Source organism: Equus asinus, chromosome 6, assembly GCF_041296235.1.
Source record: "Equus asinus isolate D_3611 breed Donkey chromosome 6, EquAss-T2T_v2, whole genome shotgun sequence".
Classification (NCBI taxonomy): domain Eukaryota; kingdom Metazoa; phylum Chordata; class Mammalia; order Perissodactyla; family Equidae; genus Equus; species Equus asinus.
The window spans coordinates 19314343-19341355 of record NC_091795.1 but is presented as its reverse complement, the minus strand read 5'-3'; the positions used below and the strand labels follow the sequence as shown (position 1 = coordinate 19341355).

The 27013-nt window shown below is 41.8% G+C and overlaps 1 protein-coding gene across 9 annotated transcripts in view; it reads right to left on the bottom strand.

Annotated features, from left to right (window-relative positions):
• ACOXL (acyl-CoA oxidase like) overlaps nt 1-27013 on the bottom strand; it is a 359669-nt gene that overhangs the window by 114508 nt on the left and 218148 nt on the right. For all 9 annotated transcript variants that reach the window (XM_044772863.2, XM_070511750.1, XM_070511749.1 and 6 more), the window contains one exon: nt 5247-5356. In XM_044772863.2, coding sequence (XP_044628798.1) covers nt 5247-5356 — 110 coding nt within the window. The remainder of the gene's footprint in view (nt 1-5246; nt 5357-27013) is intronic.

The window sequence follows — 27013 nt, the reverse complement described above, 5'->3', positions numbered from 1 at the left end:
CTGTGCCACGGGGCCAGCCCCCAAGATCTTGCATTTCATTGTATTCAAATTCTACATAGGGTGAAAAAACTGTAACCAAATATTGAGCTCTAGTTAACGATGTTCATGTCTCTTAGAAGTATGCTGTCTGCAGTTTACTCTGAAATGCATCAAAAAAAAAAAAGATGAATTGGTGGGTGGGTTGAGGGGCTGATACGTGGATATATATGTGACATAGCAAGTATGGTAACATGTTAGCAGTAGGGTATAGATGGTAGGTATATGACAGTTCACTAAAATTCTTTCAATTTTGCTAAATATTTGAAAATGTTCATAATATAATAATGGCAAAACATTCAAGCACAATACAGAATCTGGACTTTCCTCAACCCCCACAGCCTCCTAGGGATCATGGGCTGATAAGAGCAGGGGGAGCTCCAGGGGAAGCCCCTTGGGGGAGGGGGAGAGACACACTCACTGGGACAGGAAAGGACTGAATGGAGCTGCTGGCAGAACCAGGTACAGCCCCTCTCAGAGCCAGGCCCTGCCCTCCTCACCTAGTCTCATGGCGCCTTTTCAGCACCGTGACTAACTCTCCTACAGTCCAGATGAGGGGTATCTCTGGGTGCCCACACAAATGGCTGCCTACATGGAGGGGTGTCAGGGCACGGGGAAGTTCTCAGCCCATCTTTCCTCATGTCCCCACCTGCTCATGGGTTCTTCTCTTGAATATGACTGCCTTCGAACTGCTCTTCTAGAGCATAAGCTCCGTGAAGACTGGGAACCCACAGTCGCTGCCGCATCACAAGCGCCTAGAGAAGTTCCCAGGACACAGAGTGTGCTGAAAACATGCTGGATGACAAAGGCTGCTCTTAACAGACATAAAAATCAGAGTGAGTAAAGTTTTGGGACTTAAGTAGATAAACACAGACAGACTGAATCAGTAGAATCTGGACGTGTGGGAGAGAGACATGTACTGTTTTGGAGGTTAATAACCGAGACAAAAATAAATGGACTGGAACTTTCCAAATATTTACAATTGGAATACTGCCTTTGGCACATCTCAAGTCTATCCTGGAAAATCTGTTAGGAATAGAGATTTGCATATGAGTGAGAGTCTGCTATGCTTCCAAAACGATGAAAACAAGCCCTGCTCTGCTATCTGGAAAAGAAATGAAAGGACAGATGATCTGCGGACAGTTTGGGAAGAAGTTTCCTGAATGGATGCAACTGATTCTGATGAGAATTGCATTGTTCTTTCAAGTCCTTTTATGTTGGAAGCTTTTCAAACTAGTAACCTGGGAGGGGAATGCTATCAGTACTGTAAAATGCCCATTCAGGGCTGGAAATATTAAAAAGACGCACAGGACAAATTGAGACATTCAAACTGAGGAGACTTAAGTGAAAGAGTCTTGGGATATGGAAGCTGATGTTTTCAAGCTTTAAGGTAGACTACAGTGTGAATAAACAGGAATCTGAGCAGTAGTAAAAAAGAAAAAAATGGAGTGTGGGGGGAAGGACAGACGACAGATTTCTTAATTTCACTTCATGCCAGCAGATATGAAGAGTCCCATACTCTCATTTATTCTATTTCCCATGTTCGTAATCAGGATTCTAATATTATATTTTCTAATGAATAGTTTCCTTGGAAATTAGTTCAATACACTTGGGTGATGGAGACCAATAATCTGTCTCCGAATGAAAATAATAATTTAAAAAAACACAAAAGAAAAAAAGCGTAATAAGCGCCTCAAAAGCAGAATAAAGGAGACAATATATTTATGAGCATAAGTCAATGAAGTGGAAAGCAAAGGTATGACAGAGGGTCGATAAGGGGAGAAGCTGGTTGTTCGAAAAAATAATAAACTAGACAAATATCTGGTGAGATTAAACAATAAAGAAAAGAGAAGGTACAAGAAATAATTTTAGGAATGACAAACGGGACATAACTACAGATCTAGCAGAAGTTAAAAAGATAATTAGAGAATAGTACAAAAGCCTTAAACCAATAAATTCGAAACCAAATGGATAAATTCCTAGAAAAATACCATATACCAAAACTGACACAAGAAGAGAGAGCCTAAATGGTCTTAAAACAATTAAACTAATTGAATCAGCAGATTAAACATGCTCCCAGACCCAGATAGTTTTCAGATAACTTATCAAATTCTCCCACAGAATAAGAAACTGCTCCCCGCATAACTGTATGAGAACAGTAAAACTTGACAAAAATCCAAATCAGGGAAGTACAAGAAAGGAAAATGATAAGCCAATAAGTAAACAAAAATTCTAAAAAATAATACTACTAGCAAACCAAACCCAGGAAAATGTAAAAATGATAATGAAGCATGAAAAATTGAACGTTTCTCAGGGACGCAAGGGTTGTTTCACATTAAAAGATTTACAAGGGTTATTTCTCAAATTACCAGCTAAAGAACTATCGTAAGATCATTTCAATTGGTGCAAAAAATCATTTTCAGTAAAATTCATCATCTAGCAATGACAAGAATACGTTCAAAATAATAGACGGAGCTTCTTTAGGAAGCAAAATGTGTCTACCAAAAACCTCAGCAAATATTCTTACTAGAAGTGTTAAACTAATTCTTTTCAAAACCAGGAATAAGACAAAAGAACAGCTTCTACAGACAAAAAAATCAAAGGAATAACAACTGAGGAGGAAGAAAGAAAAACTCCTTATTTACAGATGACGCAACTGTCTATGGAAAAAATAACCGCAAGGAATCTATAGATACATTTAGAAGAAATGCTTTCCAGGCAGGTTTATATGCAGAAGTCAACTGCATTTATAATAAACCAGCAATAACCAAAAATGTAATTTAAAAAATATTCTTTTTCTAACAATAACACAATTACAAAGTACCTAGTAATAAATCTATGAAAGGATATGAGACGCATGGAGAAAATGCTAAGCCTCTGGAAGACACTTACAAGGTTAAAATGTTTGAGAGGAAGATCGGTTTTATAAATATGTCAATTTTTCTGAAAATATATAGATCGAATACACTTTCAAAGAAAATTACAGCAGACTTTTAAAAATTGTGGTAAAATATACATAACATAAAATCTACCATTGTAGCCATTTTTAAGAACACAGTTCAGCAGCATTCAGTGCATTCACATCAAGCTACCGTCACCACTCTCCACCTCCAGAACTTTTTCATCATCCAAAACTAAAATTCTGTGCCCATTAAACAATAATTCCCCATTCCCTCCCCCGCCCGGCCCCGGTAACCACTATGTTACTTCCTGTGTCTATGAATTTGCTACTCTAGATACCCCATATGTGTGCAATCATAGAATATTTTCCTTTTTTGTATCTGTAGGTTTGGGGTTTTTTTTGAGGAACTTGACAAACTGATCCAAAACTTATATGGAAGTGTGAAAGACCCAGAACAGCCAACATAACTCTGAATCTCTATTATATATTAGTATATTATGTAATTATAAAGCTAGCATCATTGCAACAATGCATTGTTAGATTAAGGATATACAAACAGACTAGGAACAAAATAGCCCCAAAAATGGACTCCCACGTTTATAGAAATTTAGTGCATGCCAGAGGGGGCCTTGGAGATCACTAGGAAAGGACAGTCAATCAGTAAACGGGGCTGGAACAACTGACAATCCCTAAGGGAGAAAACAATGAAATGAGATCCCTCCTCACACCATAGACTGAACCTAATGGATTCAAGACTTAAATGTGAAAGGTGAAACCCACGAACTTTAAAAAATATATATTTCATGGTCTCAAAGTAGACAAGGTGAAGAAAGTGTGGAATATAAACAAAAGATTGATAAATCCAATTGTAGCTTAAGAATTTATGTTGACCAAAAGGCACCACAAAGAAAATACAAGACAAACCACAAACTTGGGGAAGATGATTGTGACGTCTGTAACAGCAAAGGATGAAGAGCCCCTAAAAATCAGTAAAACAAAAATAATAGAAAAATTGGCAAAACACATGAACAGTTATTTCACATAAGAAGAAATTCAAATGGCAAATAAACATGTGAAAGCATGCTCAACCTTAATAGTAATAGGGAAAATGCAATTTAGAGTCACAGTGAGAGATTTTTTTTTTATATTGTGTTCACAAAAATCAAGCCTGAAAATACCAAGTGCTGGCGAGGATATGGTTCCACAGGACACATGCTGCTCATGGGGTATAAATTTATGCAATCACTTTGAAAAATAATTTGGCACTATCTAGTAAAGTTGAACGTCAGCACACCTACAACACAGCAATTTCACTCCTAGGTAATGTACACTATTGAGTGGTTTTCAAACAACAGATTGCAAATCACTAATGGGTCATGAAATCAATGTAAAGGATTGAGATCAATATTTCAAAAAATAAAATTAGAAAACATTAAGGAGCATGATGAGTGATAGGATGAGCAGTGTTTTATGAAATGTTTGCTTCAGTTGTGTCTATTGAGGGGGCACTTTACGGATGTGTGGGTGTCAGCAGTAATGTAAAATTTATTTCTTGCTCTGAGTCACGGCAACTAAATTTGAAAGCCCTGTAGAAACTCTTACACGTATTCCCCAGAAAACACGTACAAGAGTTTTCATAAGAGCTTTGTGCAAAATATCAAAAACGACCCAAATGTCTGCTGATATTGGAGATTAGAATGGATGAGTAAATAGTGGTACGTGTACATGATGAAATATGAGCAAAGAGAGCAGCTCTTCAGCTACCCGTAACAACTGGATGAATCTTAGAAACAAAATATTGAGAGAAAACAGGAAGCTACAGAATACCACATACAATACGCCTTATTTATCAAGCTTAAAAACAATACTAAAAAATCAATAGAGACAACCAAAGGCGTGGATCCTGAAGCCAGACTATCTGGGTTCAAATCCTAGCTCTGTCACTCATTAGCATGTAACCTTGGGCAAGATACTTAACCTCTGTGCCTCAGTTTCCTCATCTGGAAAATGGAAATAATAACCTACCTCATAGGGTATTTAGGATTAAACCCCATAAAGTGCTTGGAACAGTGAACATGCAATAAAGAGGGAACACAAGTAGAAAAAACAGAATTTAGCAATGTTCTGGCTCTCAAGTTGGGGAGGGTGCGCACGAGCATTGATGTCACATATTCGTGTATTTTTTGCATATGCCAAATATTGAAAATTTAAACAAGAGTGAGCTGTGCCACGACAAGGCTCTTTGCACTCAGGCTCAAAAAGAGGACACTGAGGGCCAAGGACAGCGACAGCCTGAGCAGCTACATACCTGGTTCTCAGCTTGTCTCCCCCAGACTTGGCCCAGCTCTGCAGCAGGCTAGTGATCGGTCTTTCTTCATACTGTTTGGTGTATTGAGCCAACAGTTCCCGCACCACCACCTGTGCACAGAGTTTACCGTTTGTCAGTCATTTGTCAAAAATGTAAAAAATGGCAGTGTCTTTAAATGCTGCAGCCAGATAAGGTCTATTTGCTTTGAGCAGACTCCTTGGAAGGAATCAAATACAAGAGCTCATGCTTCCAGGGGCCTCAGTTTCCCACGGCCAGTGTGTGGTCTTACCTCACCGCTCTCAATCCGGACCCCGGGGCCAACCTGGCTGCCCAGCTAACCGCACACTGCTCTCTATCCCCTGGAGACACCAGCCTCTAATGCCAGTCTAGCACCAGCTAGTTTAGTTGACACTTCAGATAAAACCTACCTGTCTTCCTGGGACCAGACAGATGGCTGGTCTGTCATCCTTTTGACTCTGATATTCTGTGGTTAATTAGACCTTTGTGAAATAGTATTAAAATGTACACACAAAATGATCTCTATCAATCTCTTCCTTCAGCAGCTTTAAAGTTATAATTCAGGCTTAAAATATTGTGCACGCTTCCAGGTTCGTTAAGAGAAGATGTCCATGGCTAGCCGGCTGCAGAGAGAGGTCCAGCTGACAGCTAGCAGCAACTGCTGGACACGTGAGTGGGACCACCTTGGACTAACCTGCTCCGCCAAGCCTCTAACTGGCCATCATGGTACGAGTGAGTCCAAAAAGACCAGCAGAAGAATCACTCGGGGTGAGCCCAGCCCAAATTGCTGACCCGCAGAACCATGAGCTAACAACTGCTTGTTGTTTTAAGGTACCAAATGTTGGGGTCATTTGTTACACAGCAATAATTAACTGATGCATTCTCATATGACCACCAATTTTAGAATATTTCCTTCTTTGTCTCATACACATTTGCGTTTTTATGTAGATTACATGTCACGTATGCTTTCAATCAATGGTATATCATAAGTGATATTTTGGGTTCACATTGCTTTTTGGATTCTATTTCTCTGTTTAATGACTGTATAATATTCCCTGTTTGGAAAAATCATAGCTAATTAAATCTTCCATTCATTTAAGATATTTCCATTGTTTCCAACTTTATACTGTCATTAATAACCTTGACATCAATATATTCAGACAAACAGCATTGTCCTTTTTATGATTACTATCTGAGAATAAGTCCCATGAGCTTGATGGATGCAAAGGTTCTTAAAGAGGGCTAGCCTGCCTACGAGAGGGCTGTTGGAAACTTGGCAAAGCATATTTGCTGGGGGTAGCTTTCGTGCCACTGGCGGGCAGAGCCAGGTGTCAGTGCATGGGATAGCCTCAACCAAAAGAGGACTGTGTCACATGCAGTGTCCTGTCTAAGGTCACTTAGTCAAACACAAGCATCCAATTGACAGCCTGGAGCCTGACTCAGTTACACCAAAGCTTTCAGGTTCTTCCTGATCTGGGCCTGTGGGAGCATTAGACTCTCCTGCCCCCCGGGATGAGAGGTGGCCTGAGGACTTGCTTTGGGCCAGTCAGCTGGTGTGATGTTCCCAGTTGTGACTGGTCCCTAGTCTGCTTTGGAGGCCGCCACAGTAACTCCACGCACGGATGCGGGCATTGATATGTCTTACTATGTTGTTACGTTTATTATAAATTACTTTCCCTTTGTTTCTTTGAAGGAGTTTCTTGAATTCTTGAAATTATGTCTCTAGATAGGTTACATTATCCAAGATTTCATTTCATGATAGAAAAGAGGGTGTTACAAAATATTTATTATAAAAAAGAGGGCATTAGACCCAATGAGCCTAAGCATCACTGTATTATGGGTCAAAGGACATTTTTTGGTTTTTTTGAGGAAGATTAGCCCTGAGCTAACATCCGCACCCATCTTCCTCTACTTTATATGTGGGATGCCTGCTACAGCATGGCTTGACAAGTGGTGCGTAGGTTCGCACCCGGGATCCGAACCAGCAAACCCCACGCTGCCAAAGTGGAATGTGCGAACTTAACCACTGCGCCACCAGGCTGGCCCCAGGACATAAATATTTTTAAGGCTGCTGCTATACAAAATAAGTGTGAAAATCAAACACTGCCAGCAATGGGAAAAATTAACTAACTTTGACTAGAATTAAAATCAAAATGATATAGCAATCAACTTCAGTTTCACTGACACATCGCTAGGATGAGCATTTACATTCTTTGTCTTTGCAGATCTATTAAATTTATAATTTATTTGTCTCTCTCTTGTTACAAGAGCAACATCATTCTCAGCATTAAAAATTGCTTCCTCTGATTCTCACCCCTCCATTCTTTACTTTGCTTTATTTTTCTACGTTGCATTTATGGCTACCTGATGACAGAGAGCACAACAATGTGCTTATTGGTTTGTCATCCTCCAGTCCCTGGAAAGTAAGTGCCAGGAGGTCAGAATTCCTTCATCCTTGTGCCATCAGACAACATGTGACACGGTCGAGAGGTGAGAAATCTTTGTTGACTGAGTGAATGACTAAATAATTTCCCTTCCTGTTTTCAATATCTTATCCAATCTGTTCAACTCCTTAACAATTTCTGTTAACTTTTGCCACAATGTCTACTTTTCTGATTTAAGCAATTTAAATTGGGAAAATGAACTCATTCTAACTAGATTTAAAATTAGAATGACATAATAATCCAGTGCAGGTGCTATACTTTTAAAACATAGACAAATTAGGTCCTGGCTAATATCACAAAAGCAGATCCCTCAGTTTGGACCTTTGCTCCTTTTTGCTCCTTGTTTGTGGCATCTCCCTTCCATTTCTAGGTCATGAGACAAGAGAACATGATTTTAAAAATGAGTTGATTTTCTGCTGTTCATGCCCCCTGAGTGAAAGATTAAGTGACTGAAGCTACAAGCTACCACGTGGTTTGGGCGTTACAGTCTCTAAATCCAAGACTTGATTTGATAAATGACCAGGGGGAGGCAAGGAGACATCAGTCACCATCCAGACTGAGCTCAATGATGTGCTTGTTTTTACCTCTCAGGCAAGTTCCTGCATACACTTAATATACTATATTATATATATATTTATATAGAAAATTCTCTAACTTTCTATTTTAAAATAGAGACACAAATAGTTGCCAAATTAAAATAGTACAGGTTTCATCTAGTCATCACCCCCATCCTCCCAAAAGCCATATCTTACGTAGCAGCAGTGATTACCAAAACCAGGAAATTCAATCACATTTTTATACCTTGAATGTTTTAGTTGCAGTAGAGATTTCATTATTTTAAAATGAACCCAGTAATAGATCATTTTGAAAATGAAATATTATTATTATTATTTTTGTTGAGGAAGATTGGCCCTGAGCTAAGATCTGTGCCAGTCTTCCTCTATTTTGTATATGGGTTGCCGTCACAGCGTGGCTTGATGAGTGGTGTAGGTCCACATCCAGGAGCCAAACCTGCAAATCTGGGCCTTCCAAGCAGAGCGTGTGAACTTAACCATTACAATGGCAGGCCAGCCCCAAAATATTATTTTTTGGAATACAAATAGTGACACCTTATCAAAGTCTAGCGTTTTAAATACTCACACCGGATTTTCTTAGGATAACTCGTGGTGTTACTTCTTTCTAGGTGATTATTTGGTGGTGGTGTTGCTTCTGTGGGTATTTGTGCAGTTCTCCGGTTCTACACATGAACACTCTTCATTTTCTTCTATATACTTGATTAATTCACAGTGATTGAGGCCTGGTGCACCTGCTCTGGAGCCCCTTGCTTAAGAGAACTCTAGGGGACTGAGCAGTCAGAGCAGCTAGATTCTTTCCTTTTAAAAAGATTCCCATCTGCGAGAGAAATCAAGCTAATCCACAGCCAACATTTGGAAACTATGAGCCTAAGCAGTTGTGCAGAATAATGACATCATAAACATGCATTTATAATGACTATCATATGCATTAGGCAGCACTGATTATGTAACATCAATAAAAGTTATTTTTTAGGTCAAATGGTTTTTCAAGGCATCTATGAAACAGCTAGCATTTCCACACACTAAGTATTTCACTGACTTATGTCAGGTTCAGTGAAGCTTGGATTAAAAAGTCTAATAAGAAGTGTCTGCTGCCAAGGTAGAAACACTCAGAGCCAATTAGAACAGAAAAGCGCAGTGTCTAAGGAAAAGCCACCAGACGTCGTCCACCCTGTAACAAGGACGAGCCAGGCGGCGGGGCGCCCTCAGCGGAGTGACCATGTAGGCCCACGGAGTCACTCAAAGTGGCAGTACTTATGGCATTGGGGTCCCAAAGCATGCCCCAGGCAGGGCTGGCTACATAATAATACATAATGGGCGCAGGGCAAAATGAAAAAAAGACCAAGCGGACATGATCCTCCACTAGGCATTTTAACATTTTACCTCTTTAGATGCTGGACAGCCCATCAAGGCAAGATTTCTTTAAGGAGACTGTGTAAAGAGTCCCTGCCTAGAAGAAAAGAAAGAGAGAGGGAGGGAGGGAGGGAGGGAGGGAAAGCGAGGAGAGGAGAGGAAGAACGACTGTTAATTAACACATAGACCAACACATACGTGCACCGCTCGGAGTAACTGCTGGGCCTCTCACATGGATTCATGGATAAGCTTCATTCATCTGTGCGCTCATTTATTCATCGTCTGATAGTAACGACTGCCATTCTCTCTCAGCGTCTACCAAGGCTAAGCCCTGTTCCAAACTCCTCACATGGAGTTTAATTTAATGCTCATGAAAACTCTGGGTAGTTAACAGAATCATCCCATTGTCCAGATAAGGCAACTGAGGCCTAGAGAGGTTAAGCAGGCTGCCAGGGTCACACAGCCAGGGAGTGGTGGGGCTGGGACTTAAAACCAGAGTCTGTGCTCTTCATAATGCCACACCTACGCTGCACCTACTGTGCGCCAGGCTCTGTTGGGCTTTGGGGGTACAAAGACAATGCAAGAACCCACAATGTGTGGGGAGACAGGCAGGGACGGACAGTAGGACTACAACGTGGCGAGGGGACAGAGGTAAATTCAGAGTTCAGTGGGTTGAGGGACAGGCAGGGGAGGGAAGCACACTAGGAACCAAGCCACTCACACTTGACTTAAGTTCTGAAGCTGAGAAGGAACTGGGGAGAGGAGACAGGGCTTTCCGGCTGCAGGAAGAGCACCTCAAAAGGCACAGGCGCACGGAGAAGCAGGAGTACCCGGAGTGCGCAGCAGGCAGGCTGGGGGCAGGGGCCAGACGTGAAGGGCCTTGGCCACCAGCCTAAGGAGCTGACTCATCCTCAGGGTCATGGTGAGCCAGTGACAGGCCGGAATGTCAGCACCTGGAGGCTGCCAGATGAGCCACCTCTGCTATTTCTGGTCGGAAATGCTGACCCACAGAATCCGTGAGAGCAACAAAGTGGTTGTGGTGTTATGCCACTAAAGTTTGGAAGTTAGGGGTGGTTTGTTATGCAACAGACAACGGAACAGGGAATTCTTCCAGTCCCTCTTATCCTTTATCTCCTTCTTCCCTGCTCTTTCTCTCTTTCTCTCCCCTGCTCCACTCCCGTACCATCCTCCCCCCTCCCCTCCTTCCTTCTCCTTTCTCTTCCTCTTCCTCCCCCCCCCCCCCGCCCCTAAAAGGTGGATGATGCCCATTGTACAGGTGAGGCTCTAACTCTGAGAGAGGCTAGACCGAGGGCTTCACCATCAGTCAGTGTCAGGGAAACCTGATGATGAGGCCTCCCTCCCTGGCTTCCACGGGCGTCCTTATCCAGAGCCCCCTCCTTTGCAGCCTCTTGTGGTGAAGGCTCAGATAAAGGCACTTCCTGTCGCGAGAGGTCAGCCCCAACCCCGAGGTGTGCCAGGTAAATTCCGTGCAACGTACTAGACTGCAGGAAGGGACCCTGAGATGCTCACCATTTCTCCGCATGCCTCCCAGGGAGGGGCACCCACCTCATCCATCCACTTCTAAAGCCATATTTTCTAGAGCAGAAACTTTCAAAGGCCGTGAGCAGGGTTAAGAGGTTTACATCTGTGGAGTGCCAGGCTCTGCGTCCCAGCCCGCCCCACAGATGTGTTTTGTTTGACTACCCCCAGCCCTTTAACATTGGAAACGAATTGTGTGCTCCCCTTCTCTTGAAAGGTAGGGCTTTCTAGGAAGCCTGAACCCACATTCCCTCGAGGCACAGTCAGAGGGAGGTAAGCAGCAGCCCCCTGAAGAGGGGCAGGGATGCCTGGGTTTGCCCCAGCCCCCAGGGTGCGCTATTTCATGGACTTACTGCAGTTTTTAGGTCTCTGCCCTGAAAACCAGTGGTTTGGTAAACCCTTAAGGGGCAGGCCTAGTCCAAGGATCCCACACAATGGGTATGAGGAGGCTGGGAGCCCCTGCCGCCCACCCTGCCCAGCCCCGCTGCCCTGATGAATCGGCCATCTGTGAGCACACCTACCCTGTGGGCAACTGCTGCCTGCTACTAGTCACAACTCCCGTGTCCCACACAGACTGCTCTTTCCAGCCCACACCCCTTCTCACTAAAGAAGTGGAAAATACCCCATGCTCACCCTCCGCTTCCATCCAGCTAGGGCATCGGCAAACTGCACAGTCCGGGCCAGTGGGACCTGAGGGGAACTCCGCCGAGGGCTTCTGGGGAAGGTTTCCCTAATGCCTCACGATTGGGGGACACTGATGAGACCACCCGGAACCATGCGGATGTCAGCGGAGTTGAATGCTGGAAAGAGGCTGGGGCCTCAAGAGCAGACAGGCACTGAGGCAGCCCTGGGGTCGCCACGGAGGATGAGAGAGTTCCTATGGTCTGGGCCATGTTGGTTGGCTGTTCTATGCCACACGGCCAAACGTGTCCTGACTGATAACCCCATAAGCAGCTGGGTCCAAGTTGGACTCCCCAGAGCTAATCTGCCCACTTTCCCCAGGGCAGGGCGGCGCTGCTGTCGCCCCAGGTTTTCCCACCCTCATCCCTCTCCCATCCCCCTCCTCTCCTCCCGCCCCACTGTGCGCGCAGGCCCATCAGGCCCCTCCTGAAGCCCAAACCTTAACAACAACAATAAGACGTCCAGGGTAGCTGGAATCGACAGTACTTGTGTACTTATTTATTTTTAATTAAAAAGAGAAAGTAATCGACGTCTTTAAATCTTCGACTAAATAAATAAATAAATAAATGACAATGAGAAGAAATCCTGCGACGTTTTCTACAACTCGAGTGACGTACAGACCCCTTCCGAAGGGAAAAACATGTTCTCCTTAACCCCCAATGTTGACTTAAGTTGTTTCAAATTATAATGTTACTTAGACCTGTTCAAACGCAAAACTAGATATAAACACCTTATGTTTATAGCTCTTGTTCAACTGTAAACTATGAAATTAAATACAAGCAAAACTACAAAACCAATGAGATTCAAATCTACAGCCCTAATGACATGTGGCAGACTGCGTCCTGCAGCATGAACTTGGCCCCCCTTGGCCCAGGAAGGTTCCCGTGGGCGGGTCATGCCCACACCGCCAAGGGCTGTGGGGAGAAGCCCGGCCCCCTCCAGTCTCCCTGAGGGCCTGGGAACCCTCCCTCCAGCAGCGCCTCGTACCATCCAACCCTTGGCCTTCACTTGGCACAAACACGTCTTTTTAGTCATAGAAAACCTGCATCTGTTCTTTCCTTGTCGGTCCCTGGTGATCCAGGTGTTGTTACTTGGTGCCCAAGGGCTTAAAAACACCAAGACCAGGGCCGGGAGCCCACGGCAGTCTCTGGTTATACAGTTGTTACCCAGACAATCTATATAACTCAGACTATTTCTGTTTATATTATCATCAAAATCAAAAGTTAACAGATTCCTGTAAAGAATTCATAGCTTCCAATTTGAAAAACAATACCAAAATCAATTTGGCTGTACGGAAAATGAGGAAGTCACTTTGGGGAGCAGAAAAGTCAAGATAAGCAAGCGGCCCAGATTCAGATTCAGAAGGCTCCCTTCCTTCAAAATCTCACACGCCGAGTCCTCGAGGGGAGCTTTCAATATTTAGATGCTGGGGCATCTGGTCTGGAAAAACTTAGTGCCAGCTTTGTGTACGGGCCAATGGGTTAGAAAGAGAGAAAGAGGATGTGCGTCTGAACAGCCCTGGTCAGCTTTTCTAAGAGTGCATCCTCCCCAAACCCCTCCAAGGGCTCCCACATGCCCACATTTTGTAAACGTTTGCTGTCAATTGCATCCCCTGAGCAGATCTTCCAGCTGTCCTCCTCGCTCCATTTCCTGGCCTGGGCACCGCCTCCCACCTCTAGGCTGAGACTCCGCCCCAAGCCCACTCCTGGCAGCTCCACCCTCGGCCTTCACGGCCCTCACCAGGCAGCCCTCTGCCTGCCTCTCTGCTTTCATGTCACATACCTCCTCCTAATTGTTGCTGCCATCATCCGGGGGGATTCTGGGCATAACTCTCCATCTGTAGGTGTTTGGGACGATCCCTTGAACTATTAGCCCCTGATTCTGCCGGGTCAGGCAGGCCCTCAGCCTGCCCCCTTATCTTTCTTTCCAAGAGGCCCTCGGAAGAGGAAGGCAGCTGATCTTTAGGTAAGCAGAACTGTCACCCCTAACCCCATCACTCCTGTGGCAGCTGCTCCTCACACCCTTGCCGTTGCCTTCTGGATCTCAGACCCTTTAGACCCGATGCTCCGTGGACCTGCGATTGGGTTGACTCGAACTTCCCCTCTGATTTTAGGGGTCTATGCACTTTTTTCCTTCTGGCATCTCAATAGCTCCACCTGCTGATCCCTGGGCCTCACCTACAGCCAGAAGGTTGGGGTCCCAGGAGAATGTTCTTAGGTTTATTGCGTGATTCCTACCTGGAACAGAGGGAGCCCAGGTTCTTCAGGCTGAGGTCCTGTCCTCACCGGCCACCATACCAGTCCCAAGACCCCATTCTAACACCTGAGGTCTTGCTTGTCTTGGGGAAGAATTTGGAATTCTCCCCAACAGTGGGGGTGGGGAGAACACTACGGCTGTAGGGTAAGGGCCATGTGTGTATTTGTGTGTGTGTGTGTGTGTGTGAGAGAGAGAGACATCAGTCTTTGTTCTCTCTCTCAGAGAGGACTTCCTTTCTTTGTCACTCTTCATTCTTTCTCTTTCCTTCCCTCCCCCCCCTTAAATATAAAAAGAGTTTTTTAAAGTGGTTTTAAATATACTTTATTTTTAAAATTTAAGCCATATGAAATGGTCTTAAATGAAAAGGAAAACCCCTTACCTCCAGGACCTCACTCCAGAAATAACCCTTCTTAAGTAGTTTTTGTTCTGCTAGAAAGAGATTCTTTCAAGTGTGAAGGTTAAACAGATTCTCATGCCATGTTTTCGTTTGCTCCATTTTTGGAGCATGCTTTTCTTGAGTGGCTTTGTTTTTTCTGGAGCCTTACTGGACTTTTCCCCCCTTCATCCAGAAGAAACCTATGCCTCTTCCATCGCATCAGTAAGATCTTCCTGCTTCTTAATTGCTCTATTTGTTGTACTGAAAACATTTCCTTCTTGAAGTCATTCTTTTGACCTGTCTGACTTCCTGATCTAATTTGGACTAACGGTGTTCTGGCCTTGGCCACGGCACCGCTATGCAGGTGTTTCTTTACATGTACTCCCCTTGGGTTAGCTCTAGAAAGCAGACGGGTCTTTCTAATTTTTAATTCCTTTTATCCTTTTCTGTAGTTCACCTACAGGTAATATTTTTCAGAGAGTGCATGGCAGGTAAACTTATTGAGCATTTGAATATCTCTAAGTCTTTATTTTGCCTCACATTTGAACAATAAATTGGCTATCTATGAAGTTTTACATTCAAGATAACATTCTTTTGAATTCTGAATGGAACAAGACATTGTTCCATTTTATTCTAGACTCTTGCCACTCAAAGTGTGGTCCACAGACCAGCAGCCTCAGCATCACCTATGAGCTTGCCGGAAATTCAGAATCCCAGGACCCACCCCAGGATCTGAATGCGAACGAGATGCCCAGGGATGTACAGGCGTGTTAAGAGTTGCGAAGCGCGTTCCAGCAGTCAACTCTGCTGCTGGGAGGGCTGAGGTCAAGTGACTCTCTTTTCTTAGTAAATAATCTGATGTTTTCTCAGTCTAAGGCTGGGGGCCCTCTCTTTGTCTTTACTTGGTGATCTGAAATTCTCTAGGCTATTTTTAGGCTCTGACCTTTCCCAGTGGGTCCTACTAATCTCAAGACTTCTGCCTTTCTTCAGATCTGGGAAATTTTCTTCTTTGATTTCTCAGATTTTGCTGCCTGTCTGTGTATTCTGCTCCCCGTTTCAGGACTGTCATCGATTTCCTACCTGGAGCATCCACATCTCTTAGCCTTTCCCTTTTATTTCCTTTCACTTTGATTTTTCTGATCTTCATTCTGAGAAGTATACTCAAACTTATCCGTTAGCCCTTCTATTGGATTTGTTTTTATATTTCGCAAACATATCACTTTAATTTACCGTGGTTCTCTGCACTATGGTTACTGTGTTCTAACACACTATGGTTCTCTGAATGCTCACTTTTCATAGCAGGCTGTTCTTGCTTGATGGCTGCAGTGTTGTCCTGCATCTCTAGCTACTGATTACTTTTTGTTTCTCTGTTCTGTTTCCCCCAGTGCCAATAGTTCTGTGTGTTCATCTTGCTCCTTCTTTTTCATGTTGTTGATTTTCCTTATGTGTCTGATCATCCTTATTAGACAGTATGATGGAAGTATTGTTCATTTGCTTATGTGTGATGATGGTATTATGCTTATGTAAGAAAATGTCCTTATTTTAGACATTTAGGGATGCAGTGTCTTGATATCTGCAATTTCCTTTCCAATGGTTACATGCACACAAACACATAGAGAGAATAAGAAAGAGAACACTGAAATATAGCAAAGTATTGACATTTGGAAGTGAAGAATACACACACCCAAGTGTTATTGCACTAGCTTTCCAATTTCTCTCTCGAAATTTCTGTTTGAAAATTTTATAGTAAAAGCTGGAAATAATAAGAAAAACAAAACACAAATATCTGAATATCCTTGGGAAAATACCCCTGAGGGCCTGAAATCCCTAAGGAATCAGCTTTCTTATAGGAAACTACGGTCTTTAAGCAAGTTAGGCTACAGGTCATTTGCATTTCTGTGTTTTTGCTCTCCTTGCGGAGTAATGAACAAGGTTTGCAAAGCTGCTGACTGCTGCTCTTTAGGAAATGGGCCCGGCTGGATTAGAAAGGCACCTGTCCTGGTGTATCTCTAATGCAGCAAAAGAAAGTTATAATGGGATTTCATGGGTGTGGGCGGTAATTGGATTTGGTGGAAGATGTAATTAAATTTCACCAAAGGCCTACAACCTCTGCCCCAGGAGAATAACGAAAGGGTCAGAAGACCTTCCATCTTGCTTGAAGGGAAATACGTGAAGCCTGAAGAAACTCGAAAGCACATGCCTGCTGCCTTACCTCTCCTCCATCCTGGGACCACAGGCCCAGCACCGCCAGGACTGCTAGAGTCTCACCTCCAAGCAGAGGGTTGAAAGCACTGAGGTAACACCAGAATCCTGTGAAACTCATTAACCAGTTTCTGTCCCTGAAATTTCTAACTCTACTTCTGTAAGTAGAATGAAAAAAGCATCCAGCCCAGAAAAGGGTAGCCCCCACCCCCAAGTATGGACAGATGCCAACACTCAAGTGGAAGGCCAGGTTGAGCAGTGCAGACAGCCAGCGCCACTTTCCTCATCACTGTGTGGATGCGGGGCAGCCACGTCAACTGATAGGTTTCCTGTAGGGCGTGTCAGCTGGTGGCAAGCAGGCAGGCTGACTCTGTCCCCAGCACAAAGCGTCTCCATCTCTCACTCTAGGAGACCAAGCCCTCCCTGGGTCCTTCCCAGAGCAGGTTTCCAGAGCCGTGGCAGATGCTACTGCTGCAGGCAAGTGCTCCAATATGGGAGGCTGGCTGTCCTGCTGTTAGGCAGGCTTTGCAGAAATGCCTGGCTCTGCGCCCAAATCCCTCTCCTGCTTTCAATGCCTGTGACTCAGCGTCTCTCCAGAGACGGCCAGAGGAAGCAACTCCCACCTCCAGTTGTGTCCACTTGTTGATCCCTCAATTCATCCTATCTGCTGTCCCTTCTCCGGAAGTTTACCAAACTCCTTGGTCCTCGGATGGTCCCTCTCCCACTGTCAATACCCCTGCACATCTGCTTCTTTCTATTCTTTCTTCCAGTTATTTCAAGAGGATCTGAAGATGGAGAAACAGCAACGCGGGTGCTCATGCCATCATCCTGAACCAGACTCCTCCCCCTGGTTTTTAGTCCTCCAATGCACGCTGCAGTGTCTAAGTATCTTCTTCTTTCCTTCTAATTCTGGATGCCTTGAGATTGCTTCCCTATCCATCACCTTTAATTCTCCCTCTTGTTACCAATAAAATCAGGAATGGCATCTGCCTTATTGTGTGGCACCGTTGCAGGAAAGAGTTAACACAGCAGGCCTGAGACTGCTGCTCTTTGAAAGGGCTGCCTGCATGGACGGCCCTCGGCTGGCATCGGGGAACCTGGATTTGGGGAGGGCTCCCACCTTCGCTGACTGATAAATGTGGCTCCCTCTGCCTGACCTGTGCAAACAATATGGTTTGTGCTCACCATCCGTTTTCCTTCTGAAAGCCTGGAATGTTGATATGTGCCAGGCAGAGGGTGCCTACAGGACCAGCCCCCACTAAAAGCCCTTGCGTGCTGAGTCTCTAATGAGCTGGTAAACGACATTTCACATGTGCCATCACAATTCTTTCTGGAAGAATTGAGCATGTCCTCTGTGACTCCAGTGGGGCAGGAGTCTTGGAAGATCACGCCTGGGTTCCTTCGGTTTTTGCCCGTGTGCCTGTTCCCTCTGCTGATTTTGTGTTTTACCTTTTACTACAGTAAATCCTAACCCTGAGTATGGCTACATGCCGAGTCCTGTGAGACCTCCTAGGGAACTGTCAAGCCTGAGGGTGGTCTTGGGGACCCTTGACACACACCACTTATAGAATAAGTGTTTCTAGCTGTTGTTAAGCTTCGATTGTGGCTTGAGGTAGTACTTTTCCAGCACATGTCTGGAAGATGTCTGTCTGAAAAATTGGCCAAAGAAGATCTACACAATCTGGTTTTAAGGTTTCTAGTGGTCTCCTTTCTAGCCGACCGTAAAACCAGACCATCCCTGGCTTCCTTCCTCAGCCCGGCCCTGAAAGCCCTTGTATGGATGGGTTCTCACGGCACAGGTGTTCTGCCTCTGTGCTGGCATGTGTCCTCCTGAGCAGGCAGCTCAGTCTCCCTGCCGCCCAACATCCCTGCATCCTTGCCCTCTGTGGTCCAGCGTCCTCCCTTTCATTGCCCACGCTCCCATTTACATGACAAAAGCAAGCCGTCCCTGTTCCTCCCTGTGCTTCCACTTCTGTTCATAGAAACTGTGACTGCAACTGCATTCCCATAACTAAATTAAACAACCTTTCCATAGTGCCCACAAGCTTGCAATTACAGCATTGAATCACAACTTTAGGCTCAAGCAATGTTGAACCACGTGCTTGGGTTTAAAATATACCCCCTAAGAGAAAGTTGTAGAAAAACCTCACACACTTGGAGCACCAGGAGAGAGGGAGAATGTGAATTAGTGCTATGTCTGATTACTGGATATTCTTAAAGAGCAGGTTTTTTAAAAAACAACATTTAGATAGGAGGGAGACAAAAGAACAGGCAATTTTTAAATCTAGACCAAATTCAATGGCAATTCTTAAATAATTCCCCTCAAATAATTTACTTTACTATAGATATCTAAAAAGCTAAAATAATAGGAGGGTAGGGGAGAGGTGCCACTGAGTACCATGTAACATTTTAGTTTTCAGTGGACTAAACTTATGCGTGGCTAGCACTCTAAAAAGGTCTGCATGACTCTTCATTAGTAATCAGGTCCTCTGCCCGTTTTTTCTCTTTTTTTAAACTGAGATATAATTGACATATACATTGTGTAAGTTTAAGGTGTACAATGTGGTGTTTGATACATTTATACATTGCAGTATGATGACTACAGTCACATTAGCTAAAACTTTAGCATGTCACATATTTATCATTTTTTGTTGTTGGGAACAGTTAAGATTTATTCTCCTAGCAACTGGGAATCTTATAACACAGTATTGTTGACTCTAATCACTCTGCTGTGCCTTAGATCTCCAGAACTGATTTATCTACTAGTTGTAAGTTTGTGCCCTTAAACAATATCTCCCCAATTTCCCCATCCCCAGCCTCCGGTAACCACCATTCTACTCTTCTGTTTTTATAAGTTCTGTTTTTTTAGATTCCACATATAAGTGAGATCATACAGGATTGTCATTCTCTGACTTATCTCACTTGTCATAATGCTTTTAAGGTCCATCCATGTTGTCACAAATGGCAGGATTTCCTTCTTTCTCATGGCTGCATAATTCCTCTGTGTGTGTGTGTGTGTGTGTGTGTGCACACTACATCTTCTTTGTCCATTCACCCAGCGATGGGCACTTAGGTTGTTTCCGTATATTGGCTATTGTGGATAATGCTGCAATGAACATGGGTGTGCGGATATCCCTTTGGGATACTGTTTTCAATTTCCTCAGATACATACACAGGAATGAGATTGCTGGAGCATATGGTAGTTTAATTTTTAATTTTTTGAGGAACCTCCATATTGTTCTCCATAGTGGCTGTACCAATTTACATTGCCACCAACAGTGCACAAGGGTTCCCTTTTCTCCACATCCTAGCCAATATTCGTTATCTCTTGTATTTTTAATAAAAGCCATCCTAACATGCATGAGGTATCTCATTGTGGTTTGGATTTGCATTTCCCTGACGATTGGTGCTGTTAACACCTTTTCATGTACCTGTTGGCCATCTGCATGTCTTCTTTGGGAAAAATGTCTATTCAGGTCCTTTGCCCATCTTTTAATTGTATTATTTTCTTTTTTGCTGTTGAGTTGTCTGAGTTCCTTATATATTTTGAAAGTTAATCCCTTATCAGATATATGGCTTACAAATGCTTTCTCCCATTCGGTAGGCTGCCTCTTCATTTTACAGATTGTTTCTTTTGCTGTGCAGAAGCTTTTTAATTTGATATAGTTCCACTTGTTTATTTTTGCTTTTGTTGCGTGTGTTTTCGGTGTCATATCCAAAAAAACTGTTGGCAAGACCAACGTCTAGGAGTTTTTTCCCCTGTGTTTTCTTCTAGAAGTTTTAGTTTCAGTTCTTATGTTTAAGTATTTAAACCCCTTCAAGTTAATTTTTGTGAGTGCTGTAAGGTAGGAATACAATTTTATTCTTTTCCATGTGGATATCCAGTTTTCCCAACTCCGTTTACTGAAGATGCTATCCTTTCCCCACTGGGTATTCTTGGCTCCCTTGTCAAATCTTAGTTGACTGTATATGCATGGGTTTATTTCTGGGCCCTTGGTTCTGTTCCATTGGTCTATGTGTCCTTTTTTATACTGGTACCACATTATTTTGATTATTATAGCTTTGAAATATAGTTTGAAATCAAAAAGTGCGATGCCTCCAGCTTTGTTCCTCTTTCTCATGATTACTTTGGCTCTTTGGGATCTTTTGTGGCGCCACACAAATTCTAGGATTGTTTTTTCTATTTCTGTGAAAAATGCCCTTGGAATTTTGATAGGAACTGCATTGAATTTATAGATGGCTTTGGGTAGTATGGAAATTTTAACATTAATTCTAACATTAATTTTAACATTAACATTTTAATATTAATTCTTCTGACCCATGAACATGGGACACATTTCCATTTATTGCCTTCTTCAATTTCTTTCATCAAAGTCTTATAGTTTTCAGTGTACAGATCTTTCACCTCCTTGGTTATACTTATTTCTAAGTATTTCATTGTCTTTGATGCTGTTATAAATGAGATTGCTTTCTTGATTTCTTTTTCAGTTACTTTCTTGTTAGGGTATAGAAATGCAACTGATTTTTGTATGTTGATTTTGTATCTTGCAACTTTACTAAATTCACTTATTAGTTTTAACAATTTTTTTGGTGGAGTCTTTAGGATTTCAATATATAAGATTATGTCATCTGCAAATGGAAAAAAATTTTACTTCTTCCTTTCCAATTTTGATGTCTTTTATTTCTTTTTCCTGCCTAATTTCTTCAGTAAGGGCTTCTAGTGCTCCCATTCTACATAGCAATAATAGAAAAAAGCTCTCAAACTTTTACTGGTGAATATGATGTTAGCTGTGGGCCTGGGATATATAGCCTTTATTATGTTCAGGAATATTCTTTCTATGCTCCATTTGTTGAGGGTTTTTATTATGAAAGGATGCTGAATTTTGTCAAATACATTTTCTGCATCTATTGGGATTATCATATGATTTTTATCTTTCATCCTATTAATGTGGTGGATCACTTTTATTGATTTACATATGTTGAAACACCCCAGTACCCCAGGGATAATCCCACTTGATCATGGTATATGAGCCTTTCAGTGTGTCGTTGAATTCAGTTTGCTAGTATTTTTTTTGAGAAGTTTTGCATATATATGCATCAGAGATATTAGTCTATATCTATAGTTTTCTTTTCTTGTAGTGTCTATATCTGCTTTGGTATCAGAGTAATGCTGCCCTTGTAAAATGAGTTTGACGATGTTCCCCCACTTCTGTTTTTTGGAAGAGTTTGAGAAGGATTGGCGTTAATTCTTCTTTAAATGTTGGTAGAATTCACCAGTGAAGCCATCTGATGCTGGCCTTTCCTTCGTTGGGAGATTTTGATTACTGACTCAATCCCCTTACTCATTATTGACCTGTTCCGATTTTCTATTTCTTCATTATTCAGCCCCGGTAAGGTGTATACTTCTAAGAATGTATCCATTTCTTCTAGGCTATCCATTTTGTTGGTTTACTTGTTCACAGTAGTGTCTTAACAATCCTTTGCATTTCTGTAGTTTCAGTTTTACTGTCTCCTCTTTCATTTCTGAAATTTTACTTATTTGACTCTCCTCTTTTTGTCTTAGTGTAGCTGAAGGTTTGTCTATTTTGTTTATCTTTTCAAAAACTCAGATCTTACTTTCATTGATTTTTTCTATTGTTTTTCTGGTCTCTACTTCATTTGTTTCTGCTCTGATCTTTGTTATTTCCTTCCTTCTGTTAACTTTGGGCTTGGGTGGTTCTTCTTTGTCTAGTTCTTGGAGGTGTAAAGTTAGGTTGTTTATTTGGGGTCTTTCTTTTTTCTTAATGTAGGCATTTATCACCATAAATGGCCCTCTAAGAACTGCTTTTGCTGTGTCCCATAAGTTCTGGGATATTGTGTTTCCATTTTCGTGTTTTCAAGATATTTTTTTATTTCCCTTCTAAATTTCTTCTTTGAACATTGATTATTGAGAAGTGTGTTGTGGAATTTCCACATAGTTGTGAATTCTCCAGTTTTCCTCCTGTTATTGATTTCTAGTTTCACATGATTGTGGTTGGAAAAGAGACATAGTATGATTTCAACCTTGTTAAATTTGCTAAGACTTGTTTTGTGACCTAACATATGATCTATGCTGGAGAATGTTCCATCTGCACTTGAGAAGAATGTCTATTCTGCTGCTGTTAGATGGAATGTTCTGTTTATGTTTGTTAGGTCCATTTGGTCTCAAGTGTAGTTCAAAGCCAATGTTGCCTTATTGGTTTTCTGTCTGAATGATCTATTCATTGTTGAAAGTGGGGAACAGAAGTCCCTTAATATTATTGTATTGCTGTCTATTTCTTCCTTCAGATCTATTAGAATTTGCTTAATATATTTAGGTGCTTCCATGTGGGGTGCATATACATTTAAAATTGTTATACTCTTTTAATGAATTGACCCCTTTATCAGTATATAAAGACCTTCTTTGTGTCTTGTTACAGTTTTTGACTTAATCTCTATTTTGTCTGATGTAAGTGTAGCTACCCCTGCTCTCTTTTGGTTCTCATTTGCAAGGAATATCTTTTCCATCCCTTCATTTTGAGTCTATATGTGTCCTTAGAGCTGAAGAGAGTCTCTTATAGGCAGCATATAGTTAGGTCTTGTTTGCTTATCCATTCAGCCACTTTATGCCTTTTGATTGGAGAATTTAATCCATTTATATTTAAAGTGATTATTCATAGGTAAGGACTTACTTATGCCTTATTGTTTTCTGGTTATTTTGCAGGTTCCCTTGTTCTTTTTTTTTTTCCTTTTTTACTGTCTTCCTTTGTAACTTGATGATTTTCCATAGTGATATGCTTTGATTCCCTTTTCTTCATCTTTCATGCCTACTATAGGTTTTTGCTTTGTGGTAACCATGATGCTTACATAAAACATCTTATAGAAATAGTCTATTTTAAGCTTATAACAACTTCAATAACATACAAAAACTCTACCCATTTACTCTCCCACATTTTATGTTTTTGATGTCACAATTTACATCTTTTTATATTGTGTATGAATTACCAAATTATTGTAGCTATAGTAATTTTTAATACTTTTGTCCATTAACCTTTAACTAGGATTAAATTTTTAACATACCACCATATTCCAGTATTACAGCATTCTGAATCTGACTATATGTTCTCTATTACCATTGTGTTTTATATTTTCATATGTTTTCATGTTACTAATTATCATCCTCTTCTTTCAGCTTAAACAACTCCTTTCATCATTTCTTGTAAGGCAGATCTAGTGATGATGAACTTTCTCAGCTTTCCCTGTTTGGGGAAGACTTTAGCTCCCTTCATTTTTGAAGGACAACTTTGCCAGGTAACGTATTCTTGTTTAGCAATGTTTTTCTTTCAGCATTTTGAATATATCATCCCACTCTCTCCTGGCCTATAAATTTTCTGCTGAGAAATCCACTAATAGCCTTTTGAGAGTTTCTTCATATTGGAGGAATTTTTTTCTCTTGCTAATTTTAAAATTCTCTCTTTGTCTTTGATTTTAGACAGTTTTATTATAATACATATTGGAGAAGATGTTTTTGGGTGAAATTTTTGAAGGACTTATGAGCTTCATGAACTTGGATGTCCAAATCTCTCCCCAGATTTGGGAAGTTCTCAGTCATAATTTCTTTAAATAAACGTTTTGCCCCTTTCTCCCTCTCTTCTCCTTCTGAGACTCTAACATGTGTAGATTGCTTCTCTTAATGGTATCCCACAGTTCATGTGGGCTTTCTTCATTTTTTTCTTTCATTTTTCTTTGTTCTCCTCTCACTGGATAATTTCAAATGACCTGTAATCTACTTCCTAGATTCTTTTTCTGCTTGATCAAATCTGCTGTTGATGTTCTCTATTGGATCTTTCATTTCATTCACTGTATTCTTCAGCTCGATAATTTCTGTTTGGTTCTTTTTTATGATTTCTATCTCTTTGTTAAATTTCTTGTTTTGTTCATGTATTGTTTGCCTGATTTCATTGCATTGTCTTTCTGTGGTTTCTTGTAGCTCACTGAGCCTCTTTAAAACAACTATTTTGAATTGTTTATTGGGAAAATTGCAGATCTCCATTTCTTTGGGGTGATTTACTGGACAATCATTGTGTTCCTTTAGTGGTGTCATGTTTCCTCGTTTTTTCTTGTTCCTTGAAGTCTTGCATTGCTGTCTTCATATTTGAAGAAGCAGTCATCTCTTCCAGTCTTTACTAACCGGCTTTGGAGAGAAATACCCCCCCTCCACCCTGTTATGGATTCTGAGGCTTTCTTAGACCTTCTATGGACACACCTGCTCCACACTTCTTATTCCCTCTTGGGGGGTAATTCTTAAGATTGTATGCCTTCTCTTGATACTGCAAAACCAGGTTTAGTACTGACAGCCTCCCATTTGCTTCCCGGAGAGTGATGCTGAATGCTCAAGTTGGTATGCGTTCTCCTAATCCCACAGAGTTGACCTGGATTTCTGCAGGTTCTCACTAGCTGTCTGCAAAGGCTTGCTCTTGCTGCCCTTGGAGTTGCACACAGGAAACTGGCCAGGTAGTAGGGATATGCATGAGTGAAGCATGTAGAGTGTTGCGACTGCCTGTGAGCCAACCTGGAGGGTCTGTGGGTGAGGTGTCCCCCATGGCTCATAGGCAAACTTCTTGAAGGAGTCCGCAAAGCAGATGTAGGATCCACATCCCATTGATGCCCTCCAAGAGCCCTGGCTGCTGTTCTCCCAGCCACTCCCTGCCCCCAAGTCGTGCATTATACCTCAGTAATCTGAGTGAGGGGAGAAAGAAATGGGCTTCTTGGGCAGTGTCCTGCACAGCTGGGGAAGCCGGGTGCTCACTCACATGCTCTCACTTTCCCCTGTGGGAGAAATAACAGGACAAAAGATCTCTCTCATCACTGAGCTGTGCCACCTTGGGGGAGGGATGATTCAGGTAAAGTGAGGCTATTCCTCTTACTCTCTTCTGTGTGTCCAATCTCAGATTGCTTTTTGCTCCAATAGTGTGCTGAAACTTCTCCACTGGATCCACGGACTTATACAAAGGCATTCTTGTCCTTGAGTGATAGTCAAAATTGGTGTTGTTTGGGGGGAAGGTGGCAGAAAACTCCTATTCCACCATTTTGATGATGTCTTAGAATAAGCTCGTCTATGTCTACAAAAAGCTTTGTTGTGATTTGGTCAGGAATGTCATTAAATATATAGATCAATTTGGGCATAATTGACATCTTTCCAATCGATGAATATAATATGTCTTAGGACTTCTTTGATTTCTTTCAACAGCAGTTTGTAATTTTCAGCATGTAGATCCTATACATGTTTGTTGGATTTACACCTAAGTACTTCATTTTCTTTGGAACAATTGTAAGTGATATTGTGTGCTTAATTTCAGTTTCCACATGTTCACCATTCGTATATAGAAATGTGACTGATTTTTGTGTAATGATCTTCTATCCTGTAATCTTGCTGAACTCACTTATTAGTTCTAGGAGGGTTTTTTTGGTAGAGTCCTTGGATTTTCTATGTACACAATCATGTAATCCGAAAATAGGGACAGTTTTTATTTCTTCCCTTCTAATCTCTATGTCTTTTATTTCTTTTTCTTGCCTTATTGCACTGGTATAACTTCAAGCTCTAGGTTGAATAACAGAGGTGCCAGAGGACATCCTTGACTTGTTCCTGATTTTAGGGGGAAAGCATTCAGTGTTTCACAGCAAACATGGTGTTAGCTATATGTTTTGTAGATACTTTTTATCAAGTTGAGAAAATTCCCCTCTATTCCCAGTTTGCTGAGAATTTTTATCATGAACAGTTGTTAACTATGTAACTCTGTAAAACAATATGATCAGATGATTTTTTTCTCCTTTAGTCTGCTTATATGATGGATTACATTGATAGATTTCTGAATGTTGAAGCAGTCTTGCATACCAGGAATAAATTCCATTTGGTCATGGTGTATAATAATTAATACACTGTCGGCTACAATTTACAATTTGTTAATATTTTGTTGAGGATTCCTGTTATCTAAGTTCATGAGATTATTGATATATAGTTTTTCCTTTTTCATACTGTCTACTTTTCATGTCAGTAATACCAGCTGTGTAAAATGATTTGGGAAGTGTTCCCTTCTCTTCTATTTTCTGAAAGAGATTGTGTAAAATTCTCCTTTAAATGTTTGATAGAATTCTCCAATGAAACTTAGGCCTGGAGATTTCCTTGGGAGGAGCTTTTTTGATATTACTAAAACTTCAATTTCTGTGAGATTATAGAACTATTCAGGTTGTCTATTTCAAGTTGGTCGAGTTTGGGTGTTTGTAGGTTTTGAGGAATTGGTCAGCTTCTTCTAAGTCATTAAATTG